Source organism: Camelina sativa, chromosome 17 (assembly GCF_000633955.1).
Source record: "Camelina sativa cultivar DH55 chromosome 17, Cs, whole genome shotgun sequence".
NCBI classification, from domain to species: Eukaryota; Viridiplantae; Streptophyta; class Magnoliopsida; order Brassicales; family Brassicaceae; genus Camelina; species Camelina sativa.
Genome location: NC_025701.1, coordinates 6,481,561 through 6,499,121, shown reverse-complemented (window position 1 = coordinate 6,499,121; position 17,561 = coordinate 6,481,561). Strand labels below are relative to the sequence as shown.

Genomic DNA, 17,561 nt, shown 5'->3' with positions numbered 1-17,561 from the left:
GTTTGTACATGCATTGATGCATACTTGATACTTGCATCACTATCCAAATTACAATTTGCATGTATGTATGCATGTTTTTTAGCACCGGTAGTAGATAATAAATTTCACGTGGAAAGATCTGTGCAAACAGCAAAGGCACGACGTAAATTGCTTCTCTATACAGAATTGACCAATTGGGACTTTTATAACTTTTTTTTGCCTTGAATGAGCCATCCCCTTTCCCAATACATCTACTCATTTGTTTTCTCGAGAAAATCTAGAGACAGTATAAGACCATGATTAATGGCGTTGCTTTCTCCCCAATTCTTTTAATAAAAACAAATAAAAAAATATAAATAGGGGAGAGAAAGTAAAGAATCGTTGCTGCAGTTACTGGCGGAAGAAACGATTCTCAGTGTTTTTTAACACATGTCAATCACTTATTAGTCATATATTAAAATATTAAGTTTTTTTTTCTTTGAATAACGGTGACACCTTCTCACCACTAAAGATGCTCTAAAGATCCCCGACGAAATTTCTTAATTAAGGTACTCTTTTGTTTCTGAAAACTCTGTAAAACTCACTAATAAGTCACTCTCTAAAAATTACTCCATTTAGTTATTAATTTCTATACAACCATTGGACTAGGTTTTGCGTTGACTTGTGCATGCATATTAGTTAAATAATCTAATTATACGTAGTCCGCCAGATATACGACTGTAAGACCATGTATATTGTATACTTTTATATATGAAATGTAATTAAATGTAATCAAATAATTGAAGGGCCGTTAAGATAAGTCAGAGGATCATGGAAACAAGGCTTCATGGACATGTCCCTAATTTAACACATGGTGTGTCAACATCTATGCGGTTGTTGAGAATCCAATACTTTAATCGGCCGTAGATCTTGAGCTACGTAACCAAATCTCTGGTCAGACTTTTATCTGTTGCATACTCAAGAGATATACATCTCAGCAAGCGTCTTATGAAACTCTTTTTACCAAAAAATTAGAGAAAGAGTAAGAACTCTCTGTAAGAACTCTCTGTAAGAACTCTCTGTTTCCAAGCATACATATAGACACCCACTCACTGACCCACACAATCTATCTTCAGCCTCACACTATCTAGATATAAACGTGTTGCACGTTTTTTTTTTTTTTGGAAATTCCACGTGACGCACGCTCTTCATTAACCCTTTTTAGATATACAGTATTAGGTTTTTCATATATTTGTTTCGTCCTCTTCGTTCAAATGTAGTTGTTGAAATAAACTACCTAATATGGTACTGATGATTAATTTGATCAATTATGAGAGAGAGAACGTCTTTGGTCTAATTACATCATTAGCTACGTCATTCTCTCGTAGGATGGTCTTCTTTATAAGTTATAACATTGGACAAAGGTTGTGTTAGAAAGTAGCCAACATCCTACTTTTCAACTTCCTTTCGTACCAAGAAGATCTCAATCGGAGAAAAGATCATAATCAATGGCGGATTCGAGTGGAGTCGTCATTCCAATTATAGACTTGAAAGATGTTTCTGATAAGTGCTTGAATCAAAAAATCCGTGAAGCAAGTGAGAAATGGGGATGTTTCATGGTGACAAACCATGGAGTTCCACTGTCTTTGATGGCTGAGATGAAGAAGAATGTTAGAGATCTCCATGAACTTCCATGTGAGGTGAAAAGACGAAACATCGATGTGATACTAGGAACCGGTTACAAGCCTCGAAGTGATTTGAATCCTTTGTATGAATCATTTGGTCTGTTTGACATGGCATCTCCTCAAGCTGTCAATCACTTTTGTGACCAACTTGATGCCTCTACGGATCAAAGGTTTCTTCTGTACTCACCTCTTCATTTATACATATCGTTGTTATTGATTGCACACAAGGCCACCCAAAGTTATTGTGATGGAACTTTGATTTTTATATTTTGGTTGTTGCAGAGAGATTATGCTTAAGTATGGAAAAGCTATTGATGGTCTTGCAAGGGAACTAGCAAGGAGATTAGCGGAGAGTTACGGAGTAAAGGATTCACATTTTTTTAGAGGATGGCCGAGCCAGTTTCGGATGAACAAATATCATTTTAAACCGGAAACAGTTGGAAGACTTGGTGTGTCTTTACACACAGATCCTGGTTTCTTGACCATTCTCCAAGGTGATGAGAATGTTGGTGGGTTTGAAGTCATGGACAACTCTTCAGGATCTTTTGTCCCCGTAAGCACGTTGCCGAACACGCTTCTTATCAACCTTGGTGACATGGCTACGGTGAGTTCAAAAATGTGTATACCTAGAAAAATCTAACCCATGAAATTAAACGCACAAGTCTTGTTGGTTTTTTTCTCTGACAGATTTGGAGCAATGGGAGGTTGTGCAATGTGAAGCACAGAGTGAAATGCATAGACGCAAAAGTGAGGATTTCTATATCCTCATTCCTGTTAGGACCAGTGGATAGTGATCTCGAAGCTCCTGATGAGTTTGTGGATGCTGATCATCCAAGACTATACAAGCCTATCAGCGACGTAGGACTAAAAAAGATTAGACTGAGCAAGGATCTGCATGCTGGCGAATCTCTCAAGTTTATAACCATAAAAGACTTAAACGACTCAACGATAGATTAAAGGCGGCTGTAATACTACCGATCGTGAACTGTCCTCAAATATTGTTCCCTACCCCTAGTAAGACAAATAAAGATGCATCTTCATCATAATTTTGTTGCTTAGTAATTTGTTTTTTAAGTTATATTGTACAGTATACGAATAATTATGGGAAAGATTAAAGAAGCTGTTAAATCTATATTCATACAAATATAGTTTTAAGGCTGGGCCCAGTGCCCGCTTAACAGGGAGGGCGGGCAGTGCGACCGCCCCGAGTACATAAATTAAAGAGGCATATACGTATAAGAAAAGGGGCACAAAAAAAAATGTGTAAGTTAAAATTGTACAAAAAAAAAACTTTGTAAGCTAGAAAGGGGCACAAAAAAAATTTGTAAGCTAAAAGATATAAAAAAATTTGTAAGCTAAAAAGAGACAAAAAAAAAATTTGTAAGTTAAAGAGGCAAAAAAAAAACTTTATAAACTAGAAAGAGGCACAAAAAAAAAGTTTATAAGCTAGAAAGGGGCACAAAAAAAATTTATATGAACCAAAGAAAGCTAAAAAAAATCAGTAAATTTTTCTATAGGTTAAGGGGCATTTTTTTTAGTTTGCCCAGGGACATGTAATATGTTTAAGCCGGGCCGTGCATTCACAATGACAGAGACAGACTATATTCAATTATTCATACATTGCATAGTGGATATGGTTTTCAGATCATATCATAAAATCACAGCCTTTAAACTCTCTCGCAATCATCGCCAATTAACCCATTACGTACATGGAGATAGTCCATTCACATCGATAATTGGGTACAATATTAAATCAATTTAACTTTGTGTAAAAGATAAAAGATAATCAATAGTTCAGGGGCTTATTTGCAATTCTGTAGAAGTAAAGTAGGATACTGAATAAAACGTGTGCTAGTCACGTGCTCATCTTTCTACTTGTGGGAAAATAGAAGTGACTCGCGATCTGACTCACTGATTTTGCAAATCGTCGTCGCGTCGTTGAAATTAGTCGGCAACTTCGCCGAGATCAGAGAGAAATTGAAATACGGCGATGTACGATACCATCTCACCATTGTCGCGAAACTGAAGTTACACAAATTTTGGGCAACGAAGATGGAGAGTAACAGTTACAGTTCTCCGATCATCTGGGTAATCAAATACCTTAACCCCAAGGCTCCGATCTTTGTAAGTCTGGATTGAGAGATGTGACCAAAACAGCTATTAAGTTTAGGTGTTCTTGATATTTTAGTTTATTGTGATTCTAAATTCAGGTAACAGTTTCTCTCTTTGTGTACAAGATACAATCCAAAGCCAATGATGAACATAACATAACAAAAGAAGATGAAGCTAACGTTACTATCAAAATTCATCTGAGACATCAACTACCTTAAGACCTGTGGTCCAATCCTCACAATACCTAACAAAAGGGGAGATTTTGATTGCCTTGGCTTGACAACCATGGAGAGGAGCTCTAAGAAAACAAGGCTCCATCGACATGGCCCTAACACATGGTGGATCAGGAGCTCTGCGGTTCCTTGGTTCGTAGAGTATCCATGGCTTTAACCCTCCAAGACCTTGAGCTACATATCCAAAGGTAGACCTTGTGCTTGTGACAAGTTTATCAGTTAGGCTTAGGAGGTAGATTTCGGCAAGCGCCTTTTGGTCATGAACCTTCTTGTCTGTTTGTTGAACTTTTTCTCCACTTGGCTGATAAACTTCAATGATCTCTCCTGTCCAACTTGGTCGTTCCAAATACATGTTCTGTAGTTTATCAGAGTACTCTGGATGCAGAGATGTGACCAGCACAGCTTTAAGCTTTGGGCTTGTTGATGATGTGTTAGTGACTTGTGATTCTCGTGTGGCCAATTCAGGCAGAAGTTTCTCTCTTTGTGTACAGGATAGGATCTGATCCATCACGTGCTTAAAATATCCAGCGGGTTTGCTAAACACTCGTATTTGAATCCCAAGTCTCTCATCTGCTCTAGATAAGTATGCATTGTAGGACCTAGTGATCATACCCCAGACTTGGTTTGTTGGGTGAAAAAGATACCGAGCCAAATGATGAAAGACGGTATCTTTCTGTGGGAATAGCTTAATGAGTTCGTCTTGGAAACTTGGGATCAACCATAGAGATGGAACAAAGTAAAGGTTGGATTTGACGACAAGCCAAGGGACTTTGCCAAGGAAAGCTTGATCTCCTTCACAGAAGAACATCTTATCATGATCCCTGGAATCATGGAAAATATCAAGATAAAGATGTGACGGTATTGTGGTTGTGTTAATGGCATGATTCTTCAACATTGTCCCGTAACAACGCGGGTGTGTCCGGTTGAAGCTATCTAACTGATCCGTCAATGGAAAATCCAGAGGAAGTAGCCAGGAAGACTCCGGAAAAGGCTCGCAGAAGAGGTCAGGAATATCATTCCGTTGGTCAACAAGAACGACTCTCTCTGTCAAGAGAGCATAGAGGAAGACAGAGACCAGAGAAAGCATTCTGTTTCCCAGCCCAAACATAGGCATCCACACTACATAACGACACTCATGATCACCAGAGCTTCTTACATAGTTGTTACCAAGCTGCTCTGTAGCTCTCTTGTAAGCCTTTGTGCCAGGACCGCAATGCTTGTGAAGTATCTCGTAACTTCTTAGCTTAGCAACAAGATATTTCGATGGTTTGTATGGTGAAGGTTTGCGCAAAGACGGCTGCTGATACCTACTCAAGCAAGATTTCTCATCAAACTCTGTGGCAAGAAGCCCTCCTAGCAGTTTATCCCTCGGTTGTTTAGAACCTTTTTTTTAAGAAGATGATAGAGAGAGAAGATGAGTGAGATTTTTGTTTCTGCTGAAGTAAATTAACCCATAAAAAGATGAATGGTCTTGTTACCTGCATTGAATGTAAAATCAGACTTGTCGCGGTTGAAGATGTTGGAGGATGATAGTAGTAGCAACACCAAGCTAAGTACTAAGGACGTGGTGATTGTTATCGTTAACTTCATACCGGAGACAAGTCTGATTGAGATGATTTCTTCCTGTTTTCCACTTTGTTGCACGTATGATGTTAATACTGATTATGGTTTGAGGATGAAAGAGATGGAAATGAAATATGTTATGAGACTATCAAGAGGTGAAGGAAATGAAAACTAATAGGTTTGCTTCTAATTATCTTACTAATATATATCTTAAATACTGCAAAGAGATATTTCTTAGGTTTGTTATTCTTATTTTTTCTTAAACAAATCTTAATTTGAGAAAAAAAAAAACAAATTTTAATAATACTAAAAATGTTTTGAAAGAGAATCTCACAATTTATGATTCAATAATATGTTTCCATAGTACTTTTTGTAAGTAACTGTTTTCATAATAGTGAAATGCTCTTAATTATTAACTTTATATTTATGGAATAAAATATGCAAATCTGTGTTGAATAAAAATACAAAATTAAAACATAAGTAGATGAGAATTAATAATACAGCAAAGGTTAAAATTATATAAATTAGCTACCATGAAACCAAAATTAATAATTTTTCTGAAAAGATTCGAATTCAAAATATTTCATGAAGGTCTGTCTGTCAGAGAAGCCTGTGATCTGCGGGATCAACTAGCTTAAGGCCTGTGATCCGATCCTCACAATACTTAACAAAAGGGGTGGTCTTCACTTTCTTAGCTTGACAACCATACAGTGGAGCTCTAAGGAAACATGGCTCCATCGACACGGCTCGAACACATGGTGGGTCAGGAGCTGTGTGGTTCTTTGGCTTGTAGAGTATCCATGGCTTTAATCCTCCAAGACCTTGAGCAACGTATCCGAACGTAGATGAGTCGCTCGTGACAATGTAGTCCATTAAACTTAGAAGATATATCTCAGCGAGTGCCTTTTGGTCGTGAAGCTTCTTGTCTGTTTGCTGATACATTTCTTGGCTTGGTTGGTAAACTTGTATCATCTCTCCTGTTGAACTCGGACCTTCCCAGTACATACTCCTTAGTTTCTCCGAGTACTCTGGGTAAAGAGATGTGACAAGAACAGCTTTGAGTTTTGGGCTTCTTGATGTATTAGTGACGATGACTTGTGGTTCTGAAGCAAACACTTCCGGTAATAGTTTCTCTCTTTGTGCACAAGCTAGGATTTGGTTCATGACGTGCTGGAAATATCCAGCCGGCTTGCTAAACACGCGTACTTGAATCCCGAGTCTCTCGTCCGCTCTTGATAAATAAGTATTGTAGGATCTTGTGATCATACCCCAAACTTGGTTTGTGGGGTGAATTAGATAGCGAGCCAGATGGTGAAAGACTGTTTCTTTCTGTGGGAATAGCTTGCTTAGTTCGGTTTGGAAACTAGGGATCAGCCATAAAGATGGAATAAAGTAAAGGTTTGTGTTGAAGACCAACCAGGGGACTTGCATGATGAGACTTTGATCTCTTTCACAAAAGAACATCTTATCATGATCCTCGTAATCATGAATAAGATAGAAACAAAGGTACGAGGGAATGATGCTTTCTATCGTAGTGAAGTTCATGGCATGATTCTTCAACATTGTTCCATAACAACGTGAATCTTCCTTGTTGAAGCTATCTAGCTGATCTGTGAGTGGGAAATCCAAAGGGAGTAGCCATGAAGTACCCGGAAAAGGCTCACAGAAGAGATCACTTATGTCCTTGCGTTGGTCAACAAGCATGACTCTCTCAGTCAAGAGAGCGTAGAGGAAGACAGAGGCAAGAGTAAGTATTCTGTTTCCAAGCCCGTAAACAGCAATCCACACAATGTATCTGCATTCACCAACAGATTTGCTTGAATAATTCTCGTATCTACCATCATGACGACCAAGATTCTCTGTTGCTTTCTTGTAAGCTTTTGTGCCTGGACCGCAACGCTTGTGAAGCTTCTCATAGCTTCTAAGCTTAGAGATAAGATATTTGGATGGTTTGTATGGTGAAGGCTTGCGATACAAGGAAGACTGATACCTACTCAAGCAAGAATCTTCATCAAACTCTTCAGTAAGCAGCCCTCCTAACAGTTTATCCCTCGGTTTTCCGGAACCTATTACAGGAACATGAAGTATACTAAGCCAAAGGAGCATTTCTTGAGTAAACAAGACCAAAAAAGATGAATGATGTTACCATTGGTTGTAGCATTATGAAACTGGTGGTTGAAGATGTTGAAAAATGATAGTAACATCAACGACCAAAATAGTAAGAAAGAGATTACCATGAGCCTCATCTTCAAGTGATTTGAAAGACCTGAAATGAGATTAACCCTCGGATTCTAATTTTGGCTAAAAACCTTGCTACTTTAGTAGTATAGATATAAATGTTTTATGCATACTATAACCGTAGGTGGTGGTGGACACAACATTGATGGTGAAGCTTCTTATCTCTTCTGTTAATACAGTCTGATCTGTCATAGGGTGTGGGACTGGAAGTGAAGTGACCTGCCTCTCCTTCTTTGGCCGTACAATCTTGATCTTGAGAAGTCGGTACAGTTAGTGGTACCACCGGTTTAACAGGTTTCGGATGATCCTTTTCTTGCTTTGTCGTTTCTAAAACGAATTGAAGGAAATGGTTCTCTGCCTAGTCTCCAAGCTTATGCAGCTGTGATCAGAATCGTTTGTGGTTGTGGTTTGGATCAGAAGTTGGATCCTTTTTTTGTGGGATTCATTAGTAAAGGAGATGAGGGACGTGGTTTCACTGTCATGGATTTGTTTAATGCCATTGGAGAAGCAGAAGAGGAGGGAGAAGGGTCATTGCTGTTGTTGAGGAGCCTCTCCAGTGCCTTTGTTAAAGCTTATTCTAATCTTGAGATGTTTGACAAAGCTATCGATACATTCTTCCAGACTAGTCCCTTAGGATGTGGTCCAGATATAAAAGCATTGAATTTGATGATGAACCGTATGATTGCTTCTGGAAAATACAGTCTGGCGGTGGCTAGTTTCTTGCAGATAGAGCGGCTGGGTTTGGATGTGGATGCGCATAGTTATGTGCTTATGGTTCAAGCATTGCATAGAAACGAGGATATAAAAGGACTAGAGAAGTTTCTTAGAAGACTGTTTGACTCTGAGACGAGGAAGCCTTGTCTGTTTTATATGACTTTCATTGAAGGACTCTGTTTAAATAACATGTCAGGTATAGCTTGTCTTCTACTCCAACTACTGAGGGAAGCGAATATTCTGGTGGATAAGAGTGATCTTGGAATTTCATATCACAAAGTGGTCCGTGGTTTATGTAATGAGATGAATATAGAAGATGCTGAAAAAGTTGTTCTTGACATGGAGGAACTTGAGATTGATCCGCATGTCTATGTTTACTCTGCGATCATTGAAGGACATCGCAAGAATATGAATATAAATATACCTAGAGCTTTGGATGTTTTTTGTAAAATGATGGAGAAAAATGTAAGAATAAATCGTGTGATTGTAAGCTCAGTCCTTCAGTGCATTTGTCAGATGGGAAAGTTCTCGGAAGCTTATTTTTGATTTGAAAAGTTTAGAGAGATGAACATCTCTCTTGATAGGGTTTGCTACAATGTCGCATTTGATGCTTTGGGAAAGCTTGGCAAAGTAGAGGAAGCTATTAAGTTGTTTCGAGAGATGACGGGTAAAGGAATAGCTCCTGACGTCATCAACTACACGACTTTGATAGGTGGTTTCTGTCTACAAGGTAAATGTTTTGAGGCCTCTCATTTGATGACTGAAATGGAAACAACAGGTAAAAAACCTGATTGTCTTGCATACAGTGTTCTTGCCGGTGGATTAGCTAGGAACGACCTTGCAGAAAAGGCACGCGAAACTCTAAAACGGATGGAAGATTGTGGTGTAAACCCCACTTCCGTTACACACAGCATGGTCATTGAAGGCTCCTTTGCTGCTGGTAGAATAGACAAGGCTGAAGCTTTCTACAAGAGTTTGAAACATCCATCTCGGGAAAACGATGTAAGTATGGTAAAAGGTTATATTGAAGCTGGCTGTCTTGATCAGGCCTTTGAACGAGTCAGTACACTAGAATTCCCTCTTCCCAAGAATGTATATTTCACACTATTCACTAGTCTTTGCGCCAACAATGATTATATCGGCAAAGCTCGAGACTTACTACGTCGAATGTCAAAACTTGGAGTTGAGCCTGGGAAGTGCATGTATGGAAGGTTAATTGGTGCTTGGTGTCGAGTTAATAATGTGAGAAAAGCCCAGAAGCTTTTTGAAACATTAGTTACCAAAGAGATTATCCCTGATTTGTTCACTTACACAATCATGATTAACACCTATTGCCGGTTAAACGAGTTAGAGCAAGCCTATGCTCTTTTTCAAGACATGAAGAGGAAAAATGTCAAACCTGATGTGGTAACATACACAGTTTTGCTCAATAATATGCCACACTTGGATATGAAGATGGAAATGGAAGCCTTTGTTGTTAAACCAGACGTTGTCTACTACACGGTATTGATTGATCAGCAGTGCAAGATTCCGGATCTTCAAAAGGCGGAAAAGATCTTTGATGAAATGATAGGTAGTGGATTGGAGCCTGATGCTATGCCTTACACAGCACTAATAGCTTGTTGTGTTAGGGATGGATCTGTACATAAGGCGGTCACACTTATGCAAGAGATGTCGGAAAAGAAGATTGAGCCAACTGAAACTTCCGTGTTTATAGTTCACTATGCTAGATTAATGGCCAAGATACTTCGTAGAAGATGATCCAAAAATTTATGAAGAGAGATTATATCTAGAAGGTCAAGAAACACGGTTACATGTATTAAGAATAGAGTTCTTTATCAGTTGACAAGACATTTGGTTCTGCATCACCCGTATATGAGGATGTGAGCTCTCTGTTCATGTCAATGCACTTCTTCTTCGGGAAAGAAAAAAGGACCGAGATGGGACCGCTGCGTTTCGCCGTTTCCTATGGAGCTTGAGAACAGAGGAAACATAAAGGTAGAAACTTTGCTTATCACAGAGAATCTTGTTCCTAGAGACTTAACCAGTTCTATGTTTTTAACATTTGGTAAATGATGTTTTTGATTCGTATACTATTGAATGTGAGAATATTTTGATTCCTAATCCACAACACTACCCGATGCAGGGATTCAGGTAAGCATGATAAAATCACCAAGAAGGACGAGGTATCAGATGCTCTGAAACAGAGGATTTTCAAAGGTGGCTGACACCTAGGATCGGAGGATGTAAACGACAAAGCCTTACTGACTTTGATTCGTAAGTAAATGTAAATGTTTTTAAAATTGTTTCTGTGCATTAACATACTAATACAGAGTATGTAACTGTAAACTTTAAAGTGTTAAGAAATTCCATTAACCATTCCAACATGATTCCTGTTTATTTGTGTATATATAATTAGACACTAAATGATATAATTATTGACGACTCTAAAAAAAAGATAAAAACTTTGATTGTTACATTACATACAATCAGAAGAATTCATCAAAGATTCTCTGTTTTAGTAACTCACAATCCAATAGAAGCAGCTATAGTAAAATAAGATCTATAACTCATCAAATAGCTTAAGCCCATCGTTCCCACGATCCTCACAATGCCTTACAAAAGGAACTACCTTCCCTGAGTCAGTTCCCCAATCGGCTTCACATCCATGAGACGGAGGAGTAAGGTGACAAGGGTCCATCGACGTGGATCGAATACACGGAGGATTAGGAGCTGTTGGACCTGTTGGCTGATAGAGTAACCATGGCTTTAACCCTCCAAGACTATGAGCAACATATCCAAATGTAGACCTTGCGCTTGTGACAATGTTATCAGTTAGACTTAGAAGATACATCTCGGCGAGAGCCTTTTGGTCGTGAAGCTTCTTGTCTGTTTGTTGAACCCTTTCTCCACTTGGCTGATAAACTTCAATTATCTCTCCTGTTGAAGTCGGTCTTTCCCAATACATGTTCTTTAAGTTGTCAGAGTACTCTGGATACAACGATGTGACAAGAACAGCCTTAAGTTTCTGTCTTTGCGAGATATTGACTTTTGGTTCTTCTTGTGCAGCTGCCTCAGGTAAGAGTTTCTCTCTTTGTACACAAGAGACAACCTGATCCATAACATGCTGAAAGTATCCAGGTCGATCGCTGAAGATCCGTACTTGAATCCCGAGCGTCTCGTCTGCTCTTGATAAGTAAGCATTGTAGGATCTTGTGATCAAGCCCCAAACTTGGTTAGTGGGGTGAAAAAGATACCGAGCCAGATGGTGAAAGACTGCTTCTTTCTGCGGGAACATCTTCATTAGTTCGGTTTGGAAAGTTGGATTCAACCATAGAGAAGGAACAAAGTAGACGTTGGCTTTGACAATCAACCAAGGGACTTTGTCGACTAAAGACTGATCCTTTTGGCAGAAGAACATCTTGTCATTGTCTCTTGAATCATGAAGAATGTGAAGATACAGATGCGGCGGGATTAAAGTCGAGTTGATGGCATGATTGTTCAACATTGTTCCGTAACAACGAGAGTATCTCATGTTGTAGCCGTTGATCTGTTTCATCAATGGGAATTCAAGAGGAAGCAACCATGAGGTACCTGGAAACGGCTCGCAGAAGAGATCACTTATATCTTTGCTTTGATCAACAAGAACGACTCTCTCAGTCAACATAGCGTAGAGGAAGACAGAGGCAAGAGTAAGTATTCTGTTCCCAAGACCGTAAACCGCAACCCACACGATGTATCTGCATTCACCAACAGATTTTTCTGCATAATTCTCATCATCATGACCAAGAATCTCTGTTGCTTTCTTGTAAGCATCTGTGCCAGGACCGCAACGCTTGTGAAGCTTCTCGTAGTTTCTAAGCTTAGAGATGAGGTACTCAGAAGGCTTGTACGGTGAAGGCTTGCGGTACAACAAAGATTGTTGATACCTACTCTGGCAAGAACCTTCATCGAAATCAGCGGTTAAAAGCCCTCCGATCAGTTTATCCCTCGGTGTTTCAGGTTCCTTTGAATCTGTTAACAAGAACTATAAAGTCAAAAAGAGTAATTCTCTCTAGTTACACCAAAAATGTGGTTTTATTTACCGTTGGATGTAGCAACAAGAAGCTGGCTGTTGAAGTTGGTTGAGGATGATAACAACACTACAGACCAAATTAGTAAGCCACTACTAATGACTGCTAGCAGAAACTTCATCTTCGAACCCAAACTGCTGAAAACTTCGCCGGAGATCTGAAATTTTTGATACATGTTGACTTAAAAGAGTTTGATCAGTTATAACAAAGAGATGATTCAAAAAGAGTTATATATCTAGCGTGAGTTCAACTTCTGATTCTTAACTAAAGGTGAAGAAACAATGTCGTAATCTGTATAATGCAAAGTGTTTTGAATATTCTAATAGGTCATTGTTAAGTTGTGACGATCAACGAACTTCGTAACGTGACTCCACATTTGTTTAATATTTATATAATATAAAAGTCTTTGATCTTCGATTTATGTGACTCATCATCAAGCTGTGTAGTATTATTAACATGAAGGAAGGAATAAGCAACAAGCCTCATAATGTTGAGAACTTGGAATGTAAACCATACATCACATGTCACGTATTAGTTTGTGAATTTGACTAATCATATTCTATTATTTCGTCTATGGAAATAAGATTAATCAGATCCGGAAGTTCGCGTTGTTGACTACGAAGAAATAATAAAGAAAAGTAAACAAATTCGATTTTTATTATACATCTTATTGATTGATAAAGCCAATCCCTAGCTTCCTAAAACAGCCTAATTATGTAACTTTTTACTCCCTTAATGTTTGTTTAGCTAAGCAAGTCGGGTTTCTTATAGAAAACTTATTGCAACTACTAAACGACTGTTTTTTTTCCTAATGAAAACGTATGTAATATGGGGAATTAAGTCGGTCAATTGTTAAAACGTATGGAAATTAAATAAGTTTGTAACAGCTAAACTCAAAATTAAGAGATAAACAGCCTATCCCCGACCTTTCACTAAACCAAACCAAAATCAATGATTAAACCAGCCTAAACCAAGGAACCAAAATCAACATCAGTGACATAAAGGTTTTTTTAGAGGATGAATGTTCAACATGTATAACTGGAAAACTGTTTTGAGATCACTAATCAAAAGATCGTATTAAGACCACTGAATCATACATAAGATTTATTATTTTATCACATGAAATTTTGTTCATATTTTTGATATACCTAAAATTAAAGTATATATTGATGAATGTGTACATAAAATATGAACAGAAAAATTGTATATAAATTTGTAACGTACCTTGCATTGAGTTGATGATGGTTGAGCTGGTCTTTGACAATGTGTTTGTTCTTTAACATAAGGATCGGATGGTTTTTTGGTGTCCATACTGTTTATCAAACTATAAAAATCAAAAACACATATAACTTAAGGAATATTTGTGAAGAAAAGGAACACAGTTTTTGAGGTAAAGCAACCAAAGAAGAAATCAAAATCGATCAAGACGAAAGAAGAAACATTAAGAAAAGAAACCCAAAAAAAAAAACCGAAACAAAGAAAAAGAAGAAAGTGAAAAGAAGATACAAAAGAAAAACAGAGGATTTCGTTTTTTTTTTTCAGCAAAAAAAAAGAGAGAGTAATAATATTAAAAAACGTTCATATGTATAAAAAAAAAAGTGATAAGGTTATGTCTTTATAATTATTTCCATATTTGTGTAGTTTATATATATTTAGGTCAATAGTCATAAGAAGATATTATTTGGTTTCCCAAAAAAAGCTTAATAGTTCAAAGTTAACATGGAAAATAATCTTTGAACATTAAATTTTGTGATATGCAGTAACTTTTGAATAGGTAAGAAAACATTGACTCTGTAATAGGAAATGATAATTTTCTTATTTTCAGCACACATATGTATATATATATATATATAATATCTAAAATTAGATTATAAATTTCAATTTCTGACACATGTTACCGCCCAACTTTATAATTATTTGTCATTCTTAATTTATTAAGTTTTTTCAAATAACTTTTTTATTAAATTAAACTAGGTACTAACCCGCGGAAAATCGCGAATTGATTTTCTTTGATAAAAATTTATAATAATTTACTTTGTTATTATGTTATTTATTAATTTTTAAAATCTAAGTTGTTAAACGGAACTGATATAGATTTTATTCGATTAGATTTTTGATAAAAAAAAATAACCTGTTCTGGTAAAAAAAATTGATAAAATTTGTAGTTGTAGATTTTATTAAATTAGATTTTTAAAATTTTAGCTGTTAATTTTTTAATAATTATTATTTTTCAAGTATAAATTAGTTTAGATTCTAATAAATTTTATTTACTTTTGTAGATTTTATTTAATTTGATATGTCTACAATTTTTTTGTTTATTAGTAATTAATACAGATTAGTTAATTAATTAAATTTTTCTAATAGCAATTAAATATAATTTTTTACACATTTAAGATTAGTTTCATATTTGTACTTCTCAATTAATATAGTAGGATAATTAATATTAATTTTTACGACATGTTATGACATCAAGATATAATTAAACAACTATAAAAATCCTATAATTGCTTTTAAAAAATAGTAAATTTCAACATAAAAGGTTTTACCACAGTATTTTAACTGATATGCAAAATTAAATATCCAATAAAAGTAGGGAGTGTTTTTTCTTTTCTTTTTAACCTAAGTTTCTCCAAATCACTGTAAATGCTCTGTTTTCTCCTCTTCTCCAAATAGGTTAGGTTAGCTGACAAAAGAATAATTCAACGGAGGCGAGCTTCTCTTCATCACTCGCGAGTTAACTCATCGATTCCATAACTTCCTTTGTTAGATTATCCAAAACTATCTTTAGGGTAGTGGTTGAGTTTTCAAGAACAAAGACTTTGAGCTCAAGAATCCGACAGAGAAGGTCCTGTTCGGTTGAAATTGCAGTAGCCATGATTTATTTCAAAGTTTTGATTCTTACAACATCTGTATACATTTGCCTTTACACAAATAAATCATAACTCATCAAAGATCCTCTGTTTTAATTTGTAAAACTAAATCTATAACTCATCTTTGGTATCACCAACTAGCTTAAGCCCATAGTGTCTAAGATCCTCACAATATCTTACAAAAGGAACGATTTTTGCTGTGTTAATACCCTTTTTGGCTCCACATCCATGAGCCGGAGGGGTAAGGAAACAAGGCTCCATGGACACACCACGACCACATGGTGGATCAGGAGTTTTGAACTTCTTTGGTGTGTAGAGTATCCATGGCTTTAACCCTCCAAGACCTTGAGCTACATATCCAAATGTAGACCAAGCGCTTGTGACAAGCTTATCAGTTAAGCTTAGGAGGTACATCTCTGCTAGAGCCTTTTGGTCGTGAAGTTTCTTGTCTGTTTGCTGAAACCTTTCTCCACTTGGCTGATAAACTTTTACTATCTCTCCTGTTGAAGTCGGTCGTTCCCAATACATGTTCTTTAGGTTGTTAGAGTATCCTGGATTCAGAGATGTGACCAGGACAGCTTTAAGTTTTGGGGGTTTTGTTGTATTTGTTACTTGTGATTCTTCTTGTGCAGCTGTTTCAGGTAAAAGTTTCTCTCTTTGTGTACAGGCTACGATCTGGTTCATTACGTGCTGGAAATATTTAGTTTGTCTGCTGAAGACCCTTACTTGAATCCCAAGTATCTCGTCTGCTCTTGATAAGTATGCATTATAGGATCTAGTGACCATACCCCAAACTTGGTTTGTTGGGTGAAATAGGTACCGAGCCAAGTGGTAGAATACGGTATCTTTCTGCGGGAACAGCTTGATTAGTTCGGGTTGGAAACTAGGGTTTAACCATAGAGATGGGATAAAGTAAAGATTGGATTTGACAACCAGCCAAGGGACTTTGTCGACTAAAGAATGATCCTTTTGGCAGAAGAATCTCTGGTCTTGATCCCTGTAATCATGGAGAAGATGAAGATAAAGATGCGATGGGATTGTAGTTGAGTTAATGGTATGATTCTTCAACATTGTTCCGTGACAACGTGAGTATTCCCGGTCGAAGCTATCTATCTTACCCATCAATGGAAAATCAAGAGGGAGTAACCATGAAGTACCAGGAAAAGGCTCACAGAAGAGATCACTTATGTCCTTGCGTTGGTCCACAAGAATGATTCTGTCTGTCAAGAGAGCATAGAGGAAGACAGAAGCAAGAGTGAGTATTCTGTTTCCAAGCCCATAAACAGCAACCCACACAATATATTTGCATTCACCAACAGATTTATCTCCAACATTCATATTATGATCATGACCAAGCTTCTTTGTTGCTATCTTGTAAGCATCTGTGCCTGGACCGCAACGCTTGTGAAGCATCTCATAGTTTCTAAGTTTAGAGACAAGGTATTGAGAAGTGTTGTAAGGCGAAGGTTTGCGATACAAGGAAGACTGATACCTACTCAAACAAGAATCTTCATCGAAATCAGCCGTTAAAAGCCCTCCTAACAGTTTATCCCTCGGTTTTACGGAAACCTTTGAAGATACTGCAAGAAAATGAAATATTAAGTCAAAAAGGATGATTTCTGAATAAGAAAGTCAAAATATGAATGATCATACCGTTGACTGTCGTAGCACCAAGAAGCTGGTGTTTGAAGATGTTGGAGAAGGATAATAACATCAACGACCAAAGTAGTAAGCAAGTCAAGATTGTTGTTATCATGAGCTTCATCTTCATACCGAGAGACCAGGAAACCTTCACCGGATATATATTGATAGTAGTTTCAATTATTGTTAGGAGTTTATAAGTTATCAAAGAGTTTACAACTCTTACAATGACCAAGTCAAAGAAACTTGTAAGTTTATAAATATCCTAAATGTGTTGCGCTGTGAAAATTGAAGAACTCCGAAAGTGACCCCAACAATTTTATAGTGTGATTTGCTTAATATAATTTACATGTATTTCCATTTATTACAATTAAAAAATTGATGTTGGTGTTTGTACTCAAATTAAAAAATGGCAAATAAGAGAGTTGTGTGTTAATCAGCAACAAGCAATTGATGTTGAAATCTCAACAAAAC

At 37.0% G+C, this 17,561-nt stretch overlaps 4 protein-coding genes and 2 pseudogenes across 5 annotated transcripts; 2 read left to right on the top strand and 4 right to left on the bottom strand.

Moving 5' to 3' along the window:
* Positions 1,230 to 2,759, top strand: LOC104755703 (2-oxoglutarate-dependent dioxygenase DAO-like). Of its 2 annotated transcripts, none has more exons than XM_010478141.2 (3): positions 1,230 to 1,813; positions 1,926 to 2,196; positions 2,331 to 2,759. In XM_010478141.2, the coding sequence occupies exons 1-3, from the start codon at positions 1,467 to 1,469 to the stop codon at positions 2,598 to 2,600; spliced, it is 888 nt and encodes a 295-aa protein (XP_010476443.1). In that variant the 5' UTR covers positions 1,230 to 1,466; the 3' UTR covers positions 2,601 to 2,759. The 2 variants fall into 2 exon arrangements, with proteins under 2 accessions (XP_010476443.1, XP_010476442.1); XM_010478140.2 differs by having other exon boundaries at positions 1,231 to 1,813; positions 1,926 to 2,247.
* LOC104759214 lies at positions 3,535 to 5,715 on the bottom strand (annotated as a pseudogene).
* On the bottom strand, positions 6,152 to 7,932 carry LOC104759213 (probable fucosyltransferase 8). Its single transcript, XM_010482167.2, has 3 exons — positions 7,903 to 7,932; positions 7,698 to 7,797; positions 6,152 to 7,617 (listed from the first exon to the last, which is right to left on the bottom strand). Exons 1-3 carry the CDS (start codon positions 7,930 to 7,932, stop codon positions 6,152 to 6,154), a joined length of 1,596 nt encoding a protein of 531 aa, XP_010480469.2.
* Positions 7,935 to 10,264, top strand: LOC104759212 (annotated as a pseudogene).
* Positions 10,952 to 14,008, bottom strand: LOC104755702 (fucosyltransferase 6-like). The gene is made up of 3 exons (XM_010478139.2): positions 13,801 to 14,008; positions 12,589 to 12,733; positions 10,952 to 12,517 (listed from the first exon to the last, which is right to left on the bottom strand). Exons 1-3 carry the CDS (start codon positions 13,885 to 13,887, stop codon positions 11,067 to 11,069), a joined length of 1,683 nt encoding a protein of 560 aa, XP_010476441.1. The 5' UTR covers positions 13,888 to 14,008; the 3' UTR covers positions 10,952 to 11,066.
* On the bottom strand, positions 15,428 to 17,338 carry LOC104755701 (probable fucosyltransferase 7). Its single transcript, XM_010478138.1, has 2 exons — positions 17,100 to 17,338; positions 15,428 to 17,026 (listed from the first exon to the last, which is right to left on the bottom strand). Exons 1-2 carry the CDS (start codon positions 17,215 to 17,217, stop codon positions 15,558 to 15,560), a joined length of 1,587 nt encoding a protein of 528 aa, XP_010476440.1. The 5' UTR covers positions 17,218 to 17,338; the 3' UTR covers positions 15,428 to 15,557.